This window comes from Sarcophilus harrisii, chromosome 2 (assembly GCF_902635505.1).
Source record: "Sarcophilus harrisii chromosome 2, mSarHar1.11, whole genome shotgun sequence".
Lineage (NCBI taxonomy): Eukaryota > Metazoa > Chordata > Mammalia > Dasyuromorphia > Dasyuridae > Sarcophilus > Sarcophilus harrisii.
In genome coordinates, this window is record NC_045427.1 from 441,717,919 (window position 1) to 441,734,374 (window position 16,456).

A 16,456-nucleotide genomic window follows, 5' to 3' on the forward strand; every position below is an offset into this window, starting at 1 on the left:
TTTTTCAAAGTACCAAATCGACTGTACAATTCTCTAACTCTCTGGCACTCTACTAATTAGTGCCCCCAAAGTACTAGCCCAAAAGAGAAAGGATTTCTTTTACCCAGCATGTAAGGGAGAAACATGGAGCTCACCAGCCAACCCTCTTCCCTACAGAACCTTCCTTTCTGTTGGTCTGGATTTCTCCCCTTTACCCTCTCCCACCTTCAGAGGGAAGTGTCAGGTTCCCACAAGGAAATGAGCATGAAGAGGATAGACATCTCATCTGAAGAAATCTCTTCTTTATCTTTGCCTATTTCCTCCCACAAGGAAAAATGGCAGTGTTTTTTTTTTTTTTTTTTTTAACATTACATATAGCTCTTTTCTTGTAATCTTAGCACCTGCACAGCAGAGATCTTTACAATTCATTGTGTACATGTTCCCTCCTCTACCCCCTTAATGCAGCCCCTGAAGCCTACCAAGCAACACCTTCACAGCTTGAGAGGAAAGGTGCGACCCTTCTTTTATGACGGATTATAGAAATAACAAACATGCCCGACAGTTTTATACAGTTGCTAGAACGGTTTAGTTTTCCAACAAATGAAGAATTTTCTCCTTTCTTTGAATATTAATTACATTTTACAAATTTTTTTATCTTTTTTTTTTTTTTTGTTTTGTTTTGTGGGTGGTGATTTTTTGTTTGTTTAGGCTTTGTGATTTTTTTTTTTCTTTTGTTTTGTACAGCAAAAGGATCAGTCCCTGGGGTTAACAGAGTTTGGCTGTCATTTGGTCCGATTGTTTAAGGATCTCCGTATTGTAGAGATCCAGTGCATGGTTCACACGGATGATCTCACTGTTGGTCAGCTTCAGGCGGTGCTTCAGCATACAGGAGAACAAATCCAACTGAGGTTTCCCCGGGGCTACGGGGGGAGCCAGTCTATTGATTCGGTCCCGGATATCTAGCAACAGCAGCATCACGGAGGAGGAGGAGTAGAACTGCCCGCCTTGTGTGTACGACTGGTTGACCTGTTGCACGGCACTCCGGAGGAGGTCGGCATTGAACCGTAGGCTGTAGCCAAACACCTGCACGTCAGAGATTTTGATGTAGAACTGCCTTTTGGAGGGATCGGACAGATCCACCGGTCCCTGTCCAGTCTCATTGCGCAGTAGGGAAGGCAGCCGAGTCCGGCTGCGTAGGTAGATGTGAACAGTCTCAAAAAATGTTTTCCACCGGTTGCCCAGCAACAGAGTCCAGTTGTAGCACTGGCCATTTTGGAGGCGAATTTTCTCCCAGCGTGGGTAGCCAAATTCCCCAAAGGGCATATTCCAGCCTTCAGAGTGGCTCCCACTAAAGGGGTTGACATAGACAAAGAACATGGGGTCCAGACTACTATTGCGCATCTGACAGATACGCATGGAGATACCAATCACCATATGGATGAAGTCCATGCGGTTTCTGTTGCTCTTGAGGGTAAGGGACATTCGTTTGCGCCACCGGGGGTCAAAGAAGGTATCGAGGCGGATCTCGTTGCTGATGAAGGTGGTGTGGACGTAAAGGCGGGAGTCCATCTTCTGCAATAGGTACTTCAGCTCCAGATCCTGGAAATCCAGGTCTGTCTCAAAGCTGATGAACTGCTCACTGCGCTCCGAATCCACGTTCTGCGGCTCGCAGCGGCCTCGGTAGAGCTTGTAGCCTTTGTTGCAGGAGCCACAGAGGGAGATGTTGGCCAGGCTGCACATGGCACAACTGTTGTTGCCCCCAATGATGCAGGGGATAGGCCTCTGGCATAGGCTGGTACTTCCGTGGCATACACAGCTTCGCTGACTTTCCAAGAAGGTTCCCCAGAACCCGTTCTCATTGCAGTAGAGGAGGGACTGGACCCTAGTAAGCCACTGTTGTATAGTCCTGGAGAGAGAGAGAGAGAGAGAGAGAGAGAGAGAGAGAGAGAGAGAGAGAGAAAGAATCAGCCACCTTTCAATAACCTGTGGGGAGTCAGGATGGGAAAAGCATCTAATCTGGAAAATAAATACAGGACCATGCACAAGACTACTACTGAGACCTTTCCACTCTTTAAATGGTTTCTTTAAAGAAATTAACCTGATCAGAACTTCCAGGGACTTTGGACTATGAAATCATAAAAATGGGTGAGCCCTGAAAACATAAAATGTTAAGATTAGTGAACATTGGTCCTAGAAGGCATATTAGAAATGATTGACTCCCATTTTGGAAATGAAAAACAAAGAAAGTACAAGATCATTGGCTTCAGGGGAAGAGAACTGGATCTGAAGTCAGGGGAACTGTTTGGATTTGAATCTCAGTCCTATTATCGAATGGATTTGCAACTTTGGGTGAATTACTTTCCATCTTGTGATATAATTTCCCTCTCTCACTCCCACCTACCCAAAATGAAGTTTATTTCAACTAACATGCTGGATTAGAAGAATCCTAAGCTTTAAGTTCTTTGAATTAAAAATATTCAAATGATTTGTCCAAGGTTCTATCCATCCCTTTTACGAATCAATCAAAGTAAAGTTTCCACAAAGTCATCTTTGATCACAACACACACACACACACACACACACACACACACACACGTGCCATTCCTTTTTGTTGGAAATATCTTATCACATCCCTTATACCCTTCTTACATATTTATAGTATATTTTATATTATAGGCCAACATTTATGCAACTCAAATGTTTGTGTGGAATAAACACATACTTTTTTTTAAAAGTGAAAATACTATGCTTTGATCCACATTCAATCTCCATAGTTCGCTCTCTAGATATGTATGATACTCTGCATCATAAGTCTATTGGAATTGCCTTGAATCACCTCATTAAACACATAATTTAATTATAATTGTGAGTATGAATAAGCTAGACTCAAATCTCCTTGAAGGAAGGGACTGTCTTTTATTTATCTGTTTTCTCTTAGTACTTAACTTAGTGCTTTCTATATAATTAGGTATTCAATATATATTTTAATTGAATTGAAGATTAGAATTGTTGTTGTCTTGGCCACTTACCCATAGTAAAATTAACCATGAATTTGTTTTCATGTGGTGTTAAAAGTAGCTTAAATTTCTCCCTTCCCTGACTCCCAGAACTTGGGTTTGGGGAAGGCAATCTCATCACAGAAGAAAAACCATACTCAGAGAAGCAGACAGAATACTAAGAAGCTACCCATGGGTTTCTTAAAATCTGCATTTTCTAAGTATGAGATACAAATCTTTTTGAACAAGTGGAGACATCACTATATGGGGAGATAGGAGATTTGAGTTTCAGTCAGTGTTGGCTGTTAATAAGCATGCTGACCTTTGATGATTCTGTTTTCCTTTTTGGGCCTATTTTTGTAGCTATCAAATTAGGAATAAGAAGAAAGAAAGAAGGAATGAAAGAAAAAATGAAAAAAAAAAGAAAAAAATGAAATAATGTAAGAAATGGGAAAGAAAGAAGAAGGGGAGAAGAGAAGAAAAGAGAAAGGAAGGGAAGAAGGAAGGACAGAAGGAAACAAAGAAAGGAGGAAGGGAACAAAGGAGAGAGGAAGGAAGGAAAGAAGGAAGGAAGGAAGGAAGGAAGGAAGGAAGGAAGGAAGGAAGGATCAGTAGACTTGGTTTCAGGGTCTGACCCTGCCACTTACTATCTAGCTACATGATGCTGGTCAAGTTACATAAGTTTATTGAATCTTAGTTTTCTTATTTGTAAAATGAGGACCAAAAATATTCATATTATTTACCTTATATGATTATTGGAGAGAAACAAATGAGATGATGGTTGTAAAGTCCTCTGTGATTCCCCAAAACTATATAAATGTGAGCTTTTAGAATTGTATGATTTCTGATCCCTTCAAACTCTGACATTCTGTGACCTTTCATACCACTTAATGAAAATCCCCACATAGACTCTCTTTCATATGGACCACACGTGGCTTTCACCCTCCCTCAAAGCTCTCAGAACAATAATCCATTTAGAGGGTGCTTTCCCAATCAACAAATATTCTTCTGCCCTGATAGCGCCCCCCTTTCCCATTGCCAATCATTGGAACTCTTTATAAAACCTGAGACCTCTACCCCTACCCTCAGAATAGAAACTTCATTGTGACAAATTCTCAGACTCCTCTGAGCAGCTCAGAGCTCTGGGCAAAAAAGAAAAAAAAAAGAAAGAAAGAGAGAAAGAAAAGACAAAATAAAGGCCCTGGGAATATAGCAGCAGCAGACGTGGCTAATAACAAATTAGGATTCAGACCCTGTAGAACAGGAGGGGCGATTATGGACAGAGGCTCTCTGAGTTGGATTAGTGAAATTCATGGCACCTGCATAGGCTGACCTCAGAATAATCATTAGGCTGTGAGCTGTATCAAAGAGCACATTAATGATACAGCAATGAAGAACAGCAAGGGAGCTGAGAAAGAGGACAATGTGTAGGGATGGGGGGTAGGACTGCTGGAGGCAAAGGGAAAGAGGAAAACATGGAGGAAAGAGAAAGAAAATGGAGGGAAAGGATGGCAAAAAGGGAAGAGTAAGATGAGAGAAGAAAATGAAAAAAGGTGAAAGAGACAGAGGAGTGAAAAATGCAAAATGACTTAGAAAAAACACAGAAAGATGCCATGAGGGTGGGACAGGGGAAGAAATACGTGATTCTTGAGGTCCTTTCCAACTCTGGAATTCCATGATTCCATGATACATCAATTGAAGGTTGATATTGTAATAGGATCATCAGCTAATAGGATTTAAAAGTGGGGGAGAGAAATCTAACTTGCTCAATTTATTGATGAGGTCAGAGTCAGAGAAGTGAGATGACTTTTGCAAGCTTAGACACATAACTAATAAGTAGCAAAGCTGAGATTCAAATTCATCTTCTGACCTTAAGTCCTTTGGAGCGAAAAGATATGCATGAGGAAATCTAGTAAATTCATGATTAACCTCAAGTGCAAAAAACAAAGTCCTTTACAGAGCTGTTAAATTTGTGCAGCCTAGAGCAAATGTATCCTGAACCAGATTAAAATGTGATTGGCAAAGTATTTAGCTAAATAAATAAAAATTAAACACAACATAGATAATGTAAACTTGTGGTTTTCTAAGTCAGTATAGTGCCAATAGGGACTTGTTTCTATTTGAGTTAGACACCTTTGCTTTAGCACATAAAATTGGAAATATAAATTAGCAGAACTTTGAGGGATCTTCTGACTAATCTAATCCAAATTCCCCACCTCTCAAAAATTAGAAAACAGACACAGAAGTAATTTGTTTCAATTAAAGTAGAAGAATTTTGCCATGGTCATATCTAGATCTCAGGTCTCCTGACTCTCAGGCCTATATTCTTTTTCATTCTTAGATTTTTAAGGATAAAGGGATAAAGGTCACTTTAGCAATCTAATGTTATTTGCTTATTTTAAAGCAACTTGTATTCAGTGTACATTCAATCTCAACCTACTATGCTTTTATTTCCATCCACTATAAAGGACAGTGATCACTAACAGGAAAAAAGATGACTAACTAAACTTCAGTTACAATCAATATGCTGAAGTTAAGACTTAAAATATCAGCACAGACAGATCATTTAAACATAGAATGTTATAGCTTGAAGGGGCCTTGGTACATAGAATATTAAAGCTGAAATGATCTGAAAACAAAGTGGGGATGCTAGAAGTTTATGTAAAACATAGCCCATCTAATAAGAAGTTATATCTTAAGAACACAGAAAATTAGAATATAAAATACTGGATAGGTATAGTGGGACCTCAGAATATAATAGATCTGCTACACATGCCCTAAGGTCTCTTAAGACAAAGAAAATAGGAATTTATCACTCTAAAGGGCTATAAACTGCTTAGATATAGAATGTTAAAACATTATATGATCTCAGGACATAGACTGTTAGTCCAAATAGAACTTCAGAGATAATTACTTTTTAAGAAACTGAGGGTCATATTTCATAATTGACTTGTCTAAGGTTCATTTTCAGTGAACCAAAAAAAAAATCAACTCACCAGGAAATCTCCTGTAAGTTTAAAGTCTGATTAACTGAGGTGTTGTAAGAAGAGTAATCCAGCAGTGGGGATGGGGTGGAGGATGGAAGAGGACAAAATCATCAGGCAGAAGAAGAGGAAAGGAGGAGTGACAGTGGAAAGTTTGAGTGTGAAGGAACCGTTACCACACTGCTTGCCTGCTCCAAACCTGCCAGGTTGTTTCTCCCCCATTCACATATAATTGGAGCTAGCCTGCAAGTAGAGAGGCGAGGCTAGGGAGCATGGGAAGGAGGGACTGAATTCTATAAATAACCGCTCCCAGGCTAGCGAGTGACAGGCTGCCTCAGCCCTGGGAACAGGAGAGGCCTACTTAATAGGACAGCGCTAGTAGAAAGGTTCTGAGAAAGGGCTGACACAGCCCTACTGCAAGGCATTTGGCTTAAGGCAACAAGGAACGTTTTTGAAGATGTTTTTTTCCCCTCCCTGGAGACCTAACGTGCCTTCCATTTTTGGCAAACTCTTAACTCCAATACAACCAAGTAACTAGCTTCTTTACCCGTGGATTTCAATACGTATTGACTAGAAAGAGGCACATGATGTACCAAGGGGAAGGAAAGAGGAAGGGAGGAAGGGAATCTCTCTGTTCCTTTCTTACTGGGCTGCTCACGCCCCTCCTCACACCCTACTCCCCCCTCCCCAGCCTTTCAATGCTTGATCAGCAGACTCTGATAGAAATTTAGCTCCTCTATGGAAAATGACATGATTTTGCTTTACGTTGCCTATTTTCAAAGCTCTTTAACACTATTAAAGTAAGAAAAAAAAATGATAAAAAATGAACTTCATAGAACATCTGAGCTGGAGAGAACCTTAGAACAGAATGATAGAACACAGAATGTTGGAACTGGAAAGGACTATGGATTTTAGGACTCAAACAGTGAAAAATATTCATTAAGAACTTACTAGGTGCCAATCACTGTGCTAAATATGGAGGATGCCAGAAGATGCATAAATGTTAAAACAGTAGAGCAGGTCACTGGCTCCTAGCATCCCTGATCCAAAGCTCAAGGAGACTAGGCTATCTTGTCCAACCCCTTAATTTAATAGAGGAAGATGAGTCACAGAGAAGTAACTGGGTTTGCATAGAGCTAAAAATGGAACCAGACTTTCTTCATTGCATCCTAGGACTCTTTCCAACTTTTCAGTTACCCAGAATCTTAACCTGGGGCATATAGGGTTTGGAGGGAGGTGATCAGTTGGGATTCATCTTCCCTCTCCAGAACTGGCCAAGAAATTGAGTGATAAGAGTTTCTCTTTCCGAAGACGGGGGCTTAACCCAGGGTGCCATTACCTCAGCATAATCCACTTCCCCCCACCTTCAGCACCACCCACTCCATTCCAGCAGTCCAGCCTGAGAGCTCTAATTCACACCAAACACCCTGCTGGTTTTAATTGGCGGCTTTGCCTATGAAAACACAGAATAGGGCTGGTGGCATTTTGGGGAAGATCATACAAATATATATAGCCAGAGAGTCAGGGTAGGTTGAGTAGGGAAGGAGATAGAAATAAAATAGAAAACTAATCCATAACTTCATTTGCTAACTGGGTGTGAATTTCAAAAGTAGAAAGGATGGATAGTTTAAAAATGAAGCCCTTGGTCTGAATTATTCCTTTATTTATCTTCTGGCTCTTTTGTTGGCATTTCTTTGACACCATAATGAGAGCCTGATTAATTCCCTGAAGTTCTATAAAATGGTTACACTTTAGAGTATAGGCCAGGATGTAAGATAAACAGTAATTTTTAGCTTTTGGATGATACACTGAATTCTATTTTACATTATTTATTTATTTGTTTATTTTGGAGAGACACTGGTAAAAGATGAATAAGCTAAGGTCTGCAAAACACTTTAAGCTCAACTAAAAGGAGTCTTGGATTATGGATGTGGCATTATGAATCATAGCTGGACTGTGGGCCCGCTCCTTGCTCATCATTTTGCTTCACAGCAAATATTTCATTCTTCTAATTGGGCACATTTAGTAAAGAAAGTTACTCTCTTTAGTCATTTTACTTTGTGATCTTGGATGAATAATTTCCCTTCTTTGGGTCCCAGTTTCCTCATCTTCATCTGTAAAACATTGTGGTTGGACTAGATGACAATGTTAAAGCTCAAAAGGACTATCTTTCCTGACTCTCTTTTTCACTTTGGAGAAAAACTATGGGGTACTTCTGTACCCCCAGAAAGGCTGTTGCATTTTAAATGACAAGGTCCATGTTGGAATCTTTACTCGAATCCTTATTGGCATGGGAACCCATTTTTCTGGGCCACAGTTTCTTCATCTGGAAAATGGAAATGCATGCTTACATTAACTACTTCACCAAGGCTATAAAAAAGAAAACATTATAGAAATGTGAGTTGTTATTATCATTAGGAGGAATCTAAGGCAATAACAGAGTTAAATTGATTTGCAGAGTAGGTTAGGGACTCAGACTTAAACTAGGAAGTTGAACATATGAGACTAATAGCATACAATGTGTCTCAAATTAATTTTTTTAAAGACAAATTCTATTATGAAAGATGGAGGGAGTAGGGATCCATGGTCTACTGGAAGAGCCACTCTAGGATACCTCAAAAAGCTGTTGGGGAAGCCTCCAATATGGAGAAGGTGCCAAGTAGGAGAAATTTGAAGGAGTTAAGGTAGGTAGGGAGATAACTTCATGTTTTTAACTAGTTATTCTGGTGAATTAGGTTTTGGTGTTACTGAAGAATATTATTATTTTCTATGGTTTTAAAATTTCAGTGCCATGGAGGAAAGTTCCCATTGCTCCATTCCAGTTATGACACTGCTAGGACTAGAATCTATGCTATCTGATTTTCAATCTAGTGCTTATCTTCAAAGTTATTCAGTCACTTTCAGTCATGTCTGACTTTTTGTGACCCCACCTGGGATTTTCTTGGCAAAAATGCTGGAGTAGTCTGCCTTTTCCTTCTTCAGCTTACTTTACAGATGAGGAAACTGAGGCAAAATAGGGTTAAGTGACTTGCTCAGGATCACACAGTTTGTAATTGTTTGAGGCTAGATTTGAATTCTGTAAAATAAGTCTTCCTGACTCCAGCTTTGGTACTCCATCTAATATCCAGCTGCAGAAAAATAAAAAAGGGTTTTATCTTTTCTTATGAAGTTGGAAAGACAAGTGGATTTGGTAACAGAGGTATTGGGTTTGAATATTAGCACTGCTATCAAAGACACCACCTATGTGGTTTTAATCAAGTTAATTTACTTCCTTGGGCCTTAGTTTCTTCATCTATAATTTTTTTTTTTTTTTACATTTTTAGTTCTAAAGCTTCTGATCTGATGTTTCCTCTACAATGGTATCCCCCCATGGCTCCCTCACAATGGTAAGCTTTAATCTGTGAGTCATATTATTAGCAGAATGCAAATGTCAGGGAAAAAAAAAAAGATTCCATGAACCATTTAAATCACTGTGGCTTAACTTGCAATAATTGGTAGTGTCAGGAATTTCTGGAAGACAATTTGAGAAAGTGCTCCATATAGCTGGGGAGGGGGAACGCAAAGTAGGAAGGACAGGAAAATAAAAGACAGGAAGCAGGCAACATATTGATCAGAGAAGAGAAACAAGGACACCAAATCAGAAAACAGCAAAGCAGCCATAGTCAAGGATTTCCTTCTCCCTGGACAAAAAGTCATATGTGTTTCTTTAAAATTGGAAAGTCGGGACCTTAATTGAGGAGAAAAACGGGACTGATTCGCACAATTATTCTGGTTTGTGGCTGATGTACATCATCAGCTGCAGCTCCAGGCTCCCATTCTATGTGGCAGCTCCACTCAGGGCTTGAACTTGGTAGGGTCAAGAGAAAGCATCAAAAGCCTCTCAGAGATGGGGCTGAAGGGCAGGGAGAGGTAGGGAGTTCCCGGGACTGGCCTTTGCAAAATGGCAGCAATCAGAAGGGACAATAGGAGTGGCCTGACTAAGAGGCCGTAAAGAGAAAAAGGATCGTTTGACTTCATTGCATTTAAACCTGAAAAGCCCTGATGAATTCATCCAGGTTTGGAAGAAAGATATATCACTTGTGAATAAAGACATTTAAAGGGAAGCTCCAGGTGAGTTTTGTTTTCAGTCCTCTCTAGCTCCCCTCGATCTTTTTTTTAGAATGCCCCCAAACCTCCTCATTCTGGAAACTCCCTCAGTCCCTGGATTTCATACACTGGAAGCACCTTCTACACTATGGCGGCTCCCTTTATTTGGTTGGTTCTTTCCAAAACCTCCATTTTAAGGAGGAAGAGGTTCAGGCCAGCCATGTTTTTGTTTTTCTACAAGCTGCAATCCTGACTCTTGTGGACTTCTCCAATGTCCCCTTTAACTCTCCTCTCCCTTTTACTACCAAATATCCCACAGTTTTTCATCTCATTTTTACACAAATGTAAACTCCTATAAGAACAGCAAATGTCTTTTCTTTCTGCTTTATTACTGGACAAGGTGAAAAAAAGGAGATTCTTTGTCTTAGTTGCTACCCAGCCTTAATCACTGTACAGGTACAGACTCAGTCAAACTGAGACAGTTAAAAACCTTAGCTTAAAAAGACCAAGGTCTCCCACTGCATTCAGGGCCATCTCCAGACATCTTGATCTCAGTCTCGCCACTGGACTCAGATGGCTGAGGCAGGTGACCTTGCACAGCCCTCCCTCATTTAAATCCAACTCTCTTCCATGTCATGGCATCTCCTCCCTGATGCCATGGTGCTCTTCAAGAATGAAGGACAAAACATAACAACATTTCCAGGGCTTAGAATAATACTTCGATTGCAGTATTTAATAAATGCTCATTGACTTGACTTATGTTGTAAAATAAATTGCACTTGTTAATTTGGTTGATCCATGCTTTCTAGAACTTCCTGTATCACAAAAGAAGAGAACCTTAACTAGATTTGGGAGACTCTGGAATCATATGAAATTGACACTAAAAAGGACCTTAGAATATAGAATATTAAAGTTGGATGTAGCCAAACATAATTTCCAGGCCAAATACTGTATTTTATAAGTGAGGAAACTGAGACAGGAAAATACTGTCTTTTTTCAAAGGGAAAGTGCTAAACCTGTCTTTTAAATAGATGCAATTTATCATAGGACCTAATTTCAAAGAAAGCATAGCCAGACTTGCATTTTACAGTATTAAACTAAAAATTAGAAAGTAAATAAAATTTTCTATGTCTTTCCTTCACCTCACCAATACTAGCCCCTACTTCTTAATCTCTGAGCAATGTCCCCAGACTACTATGCAATCCTATTTTGGACTCTTAGGGATCAAGGTTGGATATTGTTCCTGCAATTTATTTTATGCTTCATCAAGCACATTCTGGGTATGTTTGGGCTCTGCTAACCTTGTTTCTTCATTCAGACTCTATGTTCTGAAAAGGCTAAAATTTACTAATTATGTGACCTTAAAATTTTAACTTATCACCTCTCTAAGCCTCCTATGTTAAATGAGTTGATTAGATAAGATAGCAAAAGGGACCAGATCTCGTTTTGGATTTTTTATTTTTGTTCTAATATTCTAAGATCCTTTCCATGTTCAGGTCTGGCATTCTAAGTCTTGTCTTTTCATGGGCTCTCCAATGCAAATGTTTTATGTTCTAGTATTTTATGTGCTAATGTTTCTTCTAATTCTTAGCCCACGTTCTGAAAAAGCTTTCAAGTACAACATTTAATTTTATATGTTTTAAAATTCTGTATGATCCAGTATCTCTTAGTGTTAACATTCTGACTCATTGCTTTTATACATAGAATCTCACCCTAGAACTCAGTAAATAGTTATTGAGAAACTTTCCAATTTTCCATATTTTCTCCATAGAGACCTCCTTATTGAATGAATAATTCAATTGTTGTTTTGGGATCAAGGCGTTTGGATTTCTTTTGGTTTTTAAATTTAAGATGAGATAAAAAAAAGTCTGAGAAATAAGGGAGTACTCAAGATATCAACCCCAATATCAAAAAAGGATACCTTGAAGGTATTCTTTGCAGCAGAATTGGGAGGACTGATCTCCTATGTTTTTCCAGAGTTGGCTACAAGTATCATAGGATACATTTAATGCAAATGATAGAGCCATCTTCCAGTAGCTACTAATAAGAGATTTGAGAGGAGCAAAAGGAATATTAGAGATGGCAGTTGAAGGAGAGGGGAATGAGCTGATTGGAGATGAAAGCAACATTATAGGAAAAAAAAAGCAAGAAAGGAGTTGAACTTTGGGAGGAAGCTCTTGAGGTTTTTGAAAACTGATACAGATTCCTTCCATTCATTCGTATAAGCCATAGGGAGATAAAAAATAAACTTTCACCTGAAATGCTAACTTTTGTGATGGGAAAACTTGATGAATATAAAACACTTTCTGTACAGAGTTTGTAACCCTGTTAGAAAGGACATTGACAGAATGGAGAGTGATTAGAGGAGGAAAAACAGGAGAGCATTCAAAATTGTATGGGTCAAGGACCATGAAAGAAACAAGAGATATTTAACCTGCAGAATAGAAGAAAATAGCTGGCTTCAAGGATCTGAATCAGGTTGTCATGTAGAAGAGGGAGTGGAGTTATTCTGCTTAGTTCCAGAGGGCAAAACATAGAACAGAGGTTAAAGTTGCAAAAAGGCAGATTTCAACTTAATTGTAAAAAAACAAACAACAAACCAACTAACAAAAAAACCAAACAAGAACCTTCCTAAAAACCAGAACTATCTAAAACTGAAAGGGGCTGCCTTGGAAGGTAGTGAGTTCTCCATCTCTACATGTTTTCAATAGGGAAAGGTAAAAGAACATAAAATGTCACAATGGAATTTTCATTCAGGAACGGGGTACATTAGATAACATCTAAAGTTTTTTTCTGATTGTATGTCTGTGTGATCCAAATTCATATTATCATGAGTTATTTTGATCAGGAGGGAAAGGAAATTTTTCTAAGAGAACAGGACTCATAACTTTTTTCCTCATACCTATTCCTAGAACCACCAAGGGAAAATGCTCAGGAAAATATCACAAAGACATAAAAAGTAATTGTGCTTTCTATTTATAAGCCTACTTCTATAAACTGTGGATCCAAGACAGTACTTGATGGTTATTGAATTATATAGCTGGAATAGGGGTAAAAACTAAGATCTGGAGCCAAAAGAATGGAGTTCAAATTCAGTCTGAAACACTGAATTCAGTCTGAAACAATGTTGTTATTCTGAACAAGTCACTTCAGATCTCTCAGACTTGGCTTACTCAGTTGTAAAATGAAGATAATAATTGTACTCCCAGGTTGATTATGAAGATAAAATGAGATAATATAGGGGCAGCTAGGTGGCTCAGTGAATAGAGCACCAGCCCTGAATTCAGGAGGACCTGAATTCAAATCTGGCCTCAGACACTTAGCACTTCCTAGCTATATGACCCTCAGCAAGTCACTTAACCCCAATTGCCTTAGCAAAATATATATATATATATATATATATATATATATATATATATATATATATATATTGCATGTTGAGAAATAAATACTGGACTTAAAATGAGGAGGCTAGGCTTCTAGTACAACTCTGCCATTACTTTCAGTGACCTTGGTCAGATGACTTCCTCTTTCTTACCTTCTACTTTCTCATCTTTGAGATAAGGATTCTATTCAATAATATAGTGGAAAGAATGCTGGACTTTTGGGAGGAGAAGTTAAGGGGATCTTGTTTCAGACTCTACCTTCTACACTTATTAGCTATATGGTCATGGACAAGTAACAAACCTCTGAAACACAATTTCTTCATTTGTAAAATTGGGTATGATAATAAGTAGAGCTAGTTATCTGTCTCATAGTGTTACTAAGAGAATCAGATGGCATAATATGTGTGTAGTTCTTGGAAAAATTTAAAGCACTGCATAAATATCATAATTAGAACATTCAAGGATCTGTAGTTTTATCAATGGTTATTAGGTGATATAGTACAGGACTTGGAGTTAGGAAGATTCATCTTTATGAGTTCAAATTTGGCCTCAGATACTTCTTTAACTGTGTAACCCTGTCCCAGTCACTTCACCCTGTCTGCCTCAGCTTCAACATCTGTAAAATGAGCTGGAAAAAGAAACACCAAGTCACTGTAGTGTCTTTGCCTAGAAAACTCCAAATGGTCTCACAGAGCCACAGATGACTGACAGCTGAAAAACAATGACATTTTAGCAAAATAAATACTCCTGAATCAGTGCAGATCCTAACCATCCCTGACTTGGTAGTTTTTTTTTTTGAAAGTTACTGAGAACACATATATCCATTATCTACAACCAATCTGGTTATATATGCCTATAAACTTAACCAAAACTTACACAGCATCTTAAGGTTTGCAAAGGACTTAACAATCATTATTTCCTTTGATTGCCAAATAATCCTAAGAAGTAAATGCTACAAAGAGTATTAACTTCTTTTTACAGATGAAGATACTAAGTTTGAGAAAGCATAAGTGACTTTTCCAGGGTCACACAGCTAATAAGTGTCTCAAGTGGGACCTGAAGAACTTGCTGATTCCAAATTCAGTGCTCTATCAACTAAGAGACAATATCTTCCCTGCATTGGCTAGGTCAGTTCTCACATAGGAAGAGTCTGTCACTAGTCCCATATGTGAAGCTTTTCCAACTTCATAGAATCTATAAGAGTTGGTTCTCTAATGTCACAGGCTTTAAGAACACAGGATCGTTTGTCTTCCAAGCTGTGATATAGCATCAAGGGAGAATTTTTGGGAGGTAGATTTACAATTGTGGCTATTGTATAATTACATTCACACATGCTGTATAATTATATATAAATTATGTAGCTATAATTAAAACTGATGTAATTGCATAATTATCACATATATTATTATGCATGATTTATTTAATTTGACATTTTATTAAATATAACCAGAAATAATTATTACATAATATATTTATTATTTTTAGGTTTAGTTATTTTTCAGTCATATTTGACTCATCATGACCCCGTCTGGCGTTTTCTTGCCAGATCTACTGTAATAGTTTGCCATTTCCTTTCCCAACTCAATTTACAGATAAGGAAACTGAAGCAAACAGGGTTAAGTGACTTGATCATCATCATATAGGTAATAAGTGTCTGAGGCCAGATTTAAATTTATGAAGATAAGTCTTTCTGTCTCCAGGCCTGGAACTCTCCTCGCTGCCCTCAGAAAATCATTGGTTACTGGGGAAATAAAAGAAGGCTTCACAGAGAAAAGATGATACTGGTTTGCTATTTCCTTTTCTTACTCATTTTGCAGATGATGAAATTGATGCTAATAGGATTAAGTGACTTGCCCAGTTTCAAAGTTAATGTGTCTGAGGCTAGACTTGAAATCATGAAGACAAGTCTTTCTGACTCTGGATCTGTTACTCTATTCACTGCATCATTTAGCTATCCCATTTATAATTATTGTTGTTTATAATAATAATTAAAAATATTTAACTTATAGGACCAAGTTAGCAAAAGCAAGTAAAAGTTTTACAAAAGTGAATACCAGGAACTCTAAGTGAATTAATAGTAGTCAGGATTTAAAGCCTAGGTTTCTGGTTTTTAGTATATTTTCCACAAGGAAAAAGTTGTCTTTTTTAATTGTAATAATTCAATCACCACTACTACTACTACTACTACTACTACTACTACTACGACTACGACTACTACGACTATTACTACTTTGTGACGGGTATTGTGCTATATCTTGGTAATAAGACGATTAATAACAAAATAATCCCTGACCTCATGGACCTTACATTCTGTCAGAGGAAACACTAAGTAATTAAAAAAAGTATACACATTGATTTTCTGGGTTTGGGGTGGGAGATGCAGGCTTCAGAATTATCCTCAAGAAGCCTTCTTATGGCCCTAAGTAACAGATAGCACTTGAGCTGAACCTTGGAAGAAGCTAGGTAGCCATTGAGACAGAGGAGGCAGCCTCTGAAAAAGCAAAAAATTGTCTGAAAAAGACAACTAGCAAAATTGCATTGAATATAAGAATTACATCAATTTGTTTGGAACCTAGAACATAGGAAGAAAACTAATGGCGTAACAAACCTGAAAAAGTAGGCTGAGGTTACTTTGGGAAGGACTTGAAAAGCCAAACAAACCTTTCTTGTCTCTTCCCCTTTGCTCAAACCATTCCATTCTATTCCTGGAATGTGCTCCCCATCCCATTTCTACCTATCAAAGTTACTCAAAAAATTAACTTTCAAGGCCCAATTTAGATAGTTCCTAGGCAACCTAGTGACTCGGTGGACAAAGCACTGGACCTGGAGTCAGGAGAACCTAAATTCAAATTTAGCCTCAGACAGTTACTATCGCTGTTCAAGTCATTTAACCTGTGCAACCTAATTTTCCTTAACTACAAAATAGAGATAATATTATTACCTTTCTCCCAGTATTGTTGTAAAAATCTGATAAGAAAATATTTTTAACGCTCGTAAAAGCTGGAACTTAAGCCCAGGTGTTATG

At 38.3% G+C, this 16,456-nt stretch overlaps 1 protein-coding gene across 2 annotated transcripts in view; it reads right to left on the reverse strand.

Moving 5' to 3' along the window:
- Positions 1-261: 261 nt before the first annotated feature.
- The window catches only part of BRINP1 (BMP/retinoic acid inducible neural specific 1), a 170,806-nt gene continuing 154,611 nt past the window's right edge, over positions 262-16,456 (reverse strand). For both annotated transcript variants that reach the window (XM_031954193.1, XM_031954194.1), the window contains one exon: positions 262-1,885. In XM_031954193.1, the coding sequence (XP_031810053.1) occupies positions 745-1,885 (1,141 nt within the window). In that variant the 3' untranslated portion in view covers positions 262-744. The remainder of the gene's footprint in view (positions 1,886-16,456) is intronic.